This window comes from Acomys minous, assembly GCF_964271855.1.
Source record: "Acomys minous genome assembly, chromosome: 2".
NCBI lineage: Eukaryota > Metazoa > Chordata > Mammalia > Rodentia > Muridae > Acomys > Acomys minous.
This window is the reverse complement of record NC_140484.1, coordinates 47,460,761-47,467,649: the sequence shown is the minus strand read 5'-3', so window position 1 is coordinate 47,467,649 and position 6,889 is coordinate 47,460,761. Positions and strand designations below refer to the sequence as shown.

Below are 6,889 nucleotides of genomic sequence, written 5' to 3'. Positions count from 1 at the left end.
AAAGGAGAGGCCAAACGAGGCCAGGTGACGACCCTGAGGCATCCATGGAGGCAGCTTGTTTTGTGCCCAACCCCACCCCAGAGAGAATCCCAAAGGGTGAAGGGTGCAAACTGGTCAACCCTTCTGAGGAAGACCTGACTTCAGGTTCCCGCCCAGCCTGGCCACCAGGTGGTGCTGGGAGAGGTCCAGAAGAAGATGGCATCTCCAGGGCAACTTAAAAGAGGAAAAAGAAACACTGACATGCCTGGGCCTTCCACAAGACACTGGGGTCACAGTGAGAACCTTGTTGCAGTAAATGCCTGCGTCTGGGAGGGAAAGCCAGTCAGTCTTTCCAAGCTTCCCAGGCCAGCAACAGGGCAGCATCCTGCAGCACCCCAAGGGAAGAGGGGCACCTTCAACCCCAATACTGTTGCCATATCTCTAAGTGTTACAGAGAGTATGTGCCTCCCTGCAAGATCCTGGAGGGGAGGGTACCAGGTACAGCCTCCTTTGAGCCCTCCCTTTTTTCCAGCAGCTTCCTGCTGGAAGTCCACAAGGTTGGGCTGCCCTCTGCCCCCACAGAAGACAGTCTGGCGGCAGAGACTTGGAGTAAATACATTTTATTCAGAAGAAGATAATAAAATAGCGTGCACTTTATTTAAAACCAACCAAGCGCTGATAAAAATATTTATCACTGCAGCCATGATTCAACATCAAACCTTCTCGGTAAGAATAGGCATTTATTTTTCACATGCTGTGCTGGACCTGGCTCAGGACGCCTTCCTCCACCAGGACCCTAAAGGCCAAGGCCAAGAGTGAGCAAGTGTCCTGGTGGACAGGGTCAGTGGCGGGCTCGCCCTGAGCTCTGAGCCCTGAGCCCCGCTGAGCAGATCAGGGCGAGGTCAGGCTCTTCCCAGTTGCTGGGCCACAGTTGCTCCTGGACGGCAGAGCGGACGCGAGGAGGACTGCAGGACAGCAGCTCTTTCTGCCTTTTTCAAGGTCCCTGCAATCCCCAAAGGACATCTGACAGTCCATGCAAGGCCCCAGCTGCAGGAGCGTTAGTTAGCTTTTACTTTGGCTGCAGGAGTCAGGATTCTGCAAAGGACTGCTCTCTCTCTGAACACAAAGTAGCCACGGCACACTCTCCTACATTCAGTGTGGCGGAGGGAGGGCAATCCGAGGGTGGCGTTGACTCCAGTTAAGGCACTTGTGACAGAACCCAGATGCACAGGCCTCCAGGGGCCCTGGTTCCTCTCCCCTTCTCCCCAGGTCTCTCATCTCCCACCCCTCCCTATTGCTATGCAATGAGGAAGACAGTGCGGGCCTTGAGGGCCTGGGGGGTGGGGTGGGGTGGTGGGAGTCAGGAGCAGGAAGAAAAGAGTTGGGGGAATCATCAAACAGGGGCTTCAGCCTGGGAAGGCCTTTTTTTTTTTTTTTTTTTTTTTCAAAAGAAGCCAGGCAGCAGCAGGTTAATCATCACAGAGATCAGTGGCAGTGGTGCTGGCTGAGAGCAGAAGCCAGAGCTGAGGCCCCTCCAACCCTCCCTGGGAGAGGCAGGGTGGGAGCAGAGAGAGGTCAAGGAGCCATCCCATCCGTGACTGAGCACCTGCAGAGGACAGGTTCTCTTCTCTCAGCTAGGGGCGAGGGCAGGGGGTAAAGATGTCAAGGGTTCAGACACAAGGCAAGGAAAGGGTGGGGGTGGGGGGTGGGGGGTGCTGCTGCAAGGAGGGCCAGGAGACCCAGAAGCAGCTCAGCTCTTTGGTATGGTGAGGGGTGTCACTGTGGGACACCCCTGTCATTCTTCCTCCAGACTCCGGGGTGCCTTGGCCGCTCGCCTTTGCCTCCCACGCAGCTCTTCTATCTGACGCTCCAGCCCTCTCACCTTGGCTTCCAGGTGGGTCCCCGAGCCCTTGGAGCCAGTGAGCTTGCTCAGCAAGGCGAAGAGAGTTAGCAAGGCCAGGAGCATCAGAGCCCGGGTGGACGGGTCAGGTACCGACCTCACCAAGCCCACAAAGCCAGCCACAAAGAGGACGAGCTTCAGACCCCCCAGGATCCTCCCTAGCAAGGCCAAGAACAAGCCGAGGAGCAGGGACAGCAGCCAGTAGATGACCAAGGCTGCTGCTCCCCACAGCAGAAGGGTCTGGACTTGGCTGGGGCTGAGCTTCAAGCTCTGGGTGAGCTGTTCACCTGAAAGGGAAAAGGACAGAGTCAGCAATCTAGAGATGTGGTGAGGGAAAGAGGGGCAAGAAATGGGGAGGCAGAAGAGACCAACACCCTTGCAAAGGCATAACCCGTTCTTATAGGCTGGGGGAACGGGTTTGAATCCCAGCCTCCTGCTGGGGACTCTTGGAAGACTACTTCTCTCGTGGAGATGGAGTTTAATTTATTATATATTATATTATATTATATATTAATTTATTATATGAGAATAGTGTATCTGCCTCCATGGGCTATGGCTAACCAGAGGAGATATTATGCCTTTGCACACTGTCCAACACAAGTAACCCCCTGGTACGGTGGTAAGAATCTCTAGCCTCCCCTTCTGTACCTCTGGGGACAACTGCAAAAAGCTGGGGAATGTCCAGCCCCCACACAGATAAACGCCCACCAACAGCAAGGTCAGACCCAGCTCCGCCCATTTCATTCACCATCCAACCCACTCACCATCCAGCCCCAGGGCACTCAGGAGCTGGGCAGCAATCCCAGACAGGGCAAAGCAGGCCACAGAGAGTGCTGATGAGATGGCCCACATCACCTGCGACAGGGTCTGTGAAAAAGGCAAATCCATCAGGGATGAGGCTCTTCTCCTCCCGCCTGACCCTCACGGCCTGGGCAGACCTTCAGGGAAATCTCTGGCCTGTTTCTGCCCCAGGGAAGATGGGTCTGGGTGAGAAGGCCATGGACTCTTGAGTCCAGAGAGGGGCCCTTCTGCTACGTCCCCTTCCTGACACAGAACCCAGGACGTCTGGGACAGATGTCAGTTGGTCATCTAATCTGCGTTGGAGGTAGCAGGACGTACACTTTCGTGTGCATGGGCAAACCACCATATCCTTATGGTAGCCACCCTATGAAACTGGAGGCCCCAAGCCTCTGAGGGAATCATGAAGGGGTGTGTCCACGCAAGGCTGAGACATGTGAGAGAAAGGAAATCAGGCAGCTATACTACATTATGGGTTTGTACCTGTCTGCATGTGCATCTACAGAGGCCCATATGGAGACTGGAGGTCTTCCTCAACTCTTGACTTGCTTTTTTAAAAAAAAAAGATTGTAAAGCCGAGTGTGGTGGCACACGCCTTTAATCCCAGCACTTGGGAGGCAGAGGCAGGTGGATTTGTGTGAGTTTGAAGCCAGCCTGGTCTACAAAGTGAGTTTGAGGACAACCAGAACTACAAGAGTAACCCTGTCTCAAAAACCAACAAGCACACAGAAAAGATTCTATCTTACTTATGTGTCTATACGTGTTTGTACATGTGTGTGAATATATGGGGGTTGGGGTGCAACCAAAGAAGTCAGAGGAGGGTGTTGGATCTCAATCTGTCGTGGTGCTGGTCCTCTGCAAGAATGGCAAGCGTTCTTAAATGCTGGCCTGCCCCTCTAGCCTCTAGTGTTGGAGACAGGGTCTCTTACTGAACCTGGAGGTCTCGTTTCTGCTAGTCTGGCTGGCCGGCAAGCTCCTGGTATCTATCTGCCTGTCTCTGCGCACCCCAGTCTCCACTGCTGGAGGTTACAGACAAGCACACCACGCCCAGTTTTTACATACCTTCTGAGGAGCTGAACTCATGTCTGCACACTGGCATAGGAAGGACCTGACCCACTGAGCTGTTTTCCCAGCCCTGTACTGTGGCTTTTATAAACCATTGGCTCGGGCACTTTGGTATGAACTATCAGAGGGATGGGGCACAATACCAGAAATGGTACTGGGTGGAAGAGCTGACCCTGCCACAGGCCCTTCATGAGCCCCACCTCACTTTTCCAGGTGAAGATTTGGATTCAGATCTCTGTGCTCCACCAGTTCAAGATGGAAGGTGTGACTCAGATCAAGTCAGACGCTGTGGGTAGCCACTAACATGAGTTGTGAGAGTAGCTCACTTTGTACCCTTTCTGGCCAAATGGACAAAGGCTGGAAAGAGATGGGGTGGTGTGAAAAGGGCAAGAAAAAGACAACCAGCCAGCAAGAGGCAAGACTGTCAGGCTGTGTTTGTGGAAGATGGGGGCTCTCTGCAGCAGAGGCTAGGACAGAGAGGATGTGGTGGCAAGGTGAGGTGGCAGCAACAGTGTCCCTCCTTTTCTTTCTGCACGCAGACACCGCAGGCACAACCTTCCTTACCTCTGAAATCACGTGCATAGTCTCTGGCCCCAGCCAGGTGTCCAGCGTCTCCTTCAGAGATCGGCCAATCTGGGACAAAATATCAGCTGAGGCCTCCCTCTTCTGTTGGCCATGGTTGCCAAAGTCTCGATGGGCCTGGGATGCTGCTGAGTGGACGAGGAGAAGAGCCACGAGGACCATGAGGGCAGCTTTGAACAGACGCCTGCTCCAGGATGGATTGCTGTCTGGGCCTGCCATGTTTGTGTCTGTCAAGAGAGGGCCAAAGGGTAAGCAGTGAGCCAAACCTGTTGGACCCTTTTACTCTCCCAGCAGATCTGTCAGTCCCCTTCTCCACCCCTGGCCCATGGCAAGCATCCCAGCCAAACCTAAAAAGAACAGGTTGACAAAAAAGGTAAACCATGACTTGCGATCTAAGCTGGGCACAGCCATCTGATCCACAGCTTCCTCCTTTGTGTTCTCTACCACACCAACACACCAGCAAGAACTATTCCATGCTTTAAAGTGGCCAAGGTCTCACTGCATTCTACTTCTCAAGGTTTTTTGTTTGTTTGTCTTTTTCCGAGACAGGGTTTCTCTGTATAACAGCTCTGGCTGTCCTGGAACTCGCTCTATAGTCCAGGCTGGCCTGAAACTCACAGAGATCTACCTGTCTCTGCCTCCCATGTGCTGGGATTAAAGGCGTGAGCCACCACTGTCTGGCCTCCATTTCTCTCCAGTTCTAAATCCCAAAGAAGGCCTGTCTCTACATCTTAGGCACCATGGACATGAATGAATTGTAAATCTCTAAAGGCTTCATCCCAAGAAGCTTATAATGTACTTAAGCCAAAGCTGATAGGAAAAAGTAACTTAAAAATAGCATATAAGTAGGATTACCACTGTACCCCAATGTAAAATAAAGCACTTGGTTAACAGAGACACAAGAATGACTGCAGTCACAACAGTATCTCTTCAGGGCCATTATGCAAAGTGGCTTTTGTCCCTGGCCCCTGTGGGACCAGAGGTGAACAAAGAGACTGCAGAGAAGCACTTGTGCAAGGTGCTTAGAAGGATCTTAACCCAATCCTCTGCTTCCAAATCCTACCCTTGCTGGGGGGTCAAAGTATTCAAGCAGACTCAAGTGGGGCTGCTCAGTGACATCACCAGAGAGCGGCACAAAGTGCCAATGTCTGTGTCCGAGCACACTGGCCCTGATGGCACTGTGTCTGTGTGACCTGGCCTTGGACATGAGCTCCTCAATGAGCCTCCTATACAAAGTTGAGAACCATTCTAAGGCCTAACTCTTGTTTCTCCTCTACTGTCACCAGCCATAAGATTTCTGTGACTACCTGTGTGAGATGTTTTGCTCTGTTGTTCTCCGTAGCAAGCAAGCCATCCCTTTTGCCCTGGACGGCTTATCCTTTGGCTTGGTTCTGGTATTGCTGACCTGGAAGCTAAGTCACATCCCTTTACCTACTTGTAAGTGGAAAGTTGAGGACATTTGGTTATAATACAGTGTACACAGACAGACAGACAGACAGACAGACAGACAGACACACACACACACACACACACACACACACACACACACACCAGCAGTTTGGTTTTCATCTACTCTTCCTGGCTCAGAGCTCACACATCTCATATAATGCAATACATGGAAAGAACAAAAAAGATACCTTTTGTCAAAGTAATTAGTCTTTGAGCCTGGCTTCCTGCCACATCTTCAGAGAATGAAGGGTGAAAGACAGCCCTTTCCCACATACCTTTATGTTAATAAGACCATTTTTAGAGAACTCCCTAGATAACCACAGGGTTACAGGAGTAATTACCAGGGGGACCAGCCATGCCTTTAGAGGGTTGTGACTTTTACCACCAACATCCTAGGAGGAAGGCTGGCTGACAATTGAGTTGATTCCCATCACCAGTAATTTGGTTGGCCACAGCTATACAATACGACCATTCTTTGGTGGGTTATCCTTTCCAAGGTAATTTCCCATTCTTTTGCCCACTGTTATAATACTAACCTCTAAGAAGAAGTTGTACCCTAATGATTAAAATGTCATCTGTTGGGGCTGGAGAGATGGCTCAGCGGTCAAGAGCACCGCCTGCTCTTCCAAAGGTCCTGAGTTCAATTCCCAGCAACCACATGGTGGCTCACAACCATCTATAATGAGATCTGATGCCCTCTTCTGGCCTGCAGGTGTACATGCAGACAGAACACTGTATACATAATAATAAATAAACCTTTAAAATAAAATAAAATAAAATAAAATGTCATCTGTTGCTGGGGGGCAGGTAGCTCAGCGACAGATGGCTTGCCTAGCATGTGCATGGCCTTGGGTTCAATCCTTAAAATGACAGACAGACAGATTGGTATCAACTGCTAAATAATCTGGTTTTTTTTTTTTTTCTTCCTGTTTTGGTTTTTCAAGACAAGGTTTCTCCGTGTAGCCTTGTCCTGGAACTCACTATACAGACCAAGCTGGCCTCAAACTTAGATACTCTGCCTCTGCCTCCAGAGTGCTGGGATTAAAGGTGTGTGCCACCATACCTGGCTTAAATCATCTTTATAGAATCCATAACATCTGGTGCATTTTGGATTAT

The 6,889-nt window shown here is 51.0% G+C and overlaps 1 protein-coding gene across 3 annotated transcripts in view; it reads right to left on the bottom strand.

The window, feature by feature from the left end:
• Positions 1–583: 583 nt before the first annotated feature.
• TMEM109 (transmembrane protein 109) overlaps positions 584–6,889 on the bottom strand; it is a 12,257-nt gene continuing 5,951 nt past the window's right edge. For all 3 annotated transcript variants that reach the window (XM_084772609.1, XM_084772611.1, XM_084772610.1), the window contains exons 2-4: positions 4,307–4,551; positions 2,644–2,746; positions 584–2,166 (exon numbers count right to left, since the gene is read on the bottom strand). In XM_084772609.1, coding sequence (XP_084628735.1) covers positions 1,775–2,166; positions 2,644–2,746; positions 4,307–4,543 — 732 coding nt within the window. In that variant the 5' untranslated portion in view covers positions 4,544–4,551 and the 3' untranslated portion in view covers positions 584–1,774. The remainder of the gene's footprint in view (positions 2,167–2,643; positions 2,747–4,306; positions 4,552–6,889) is intronic.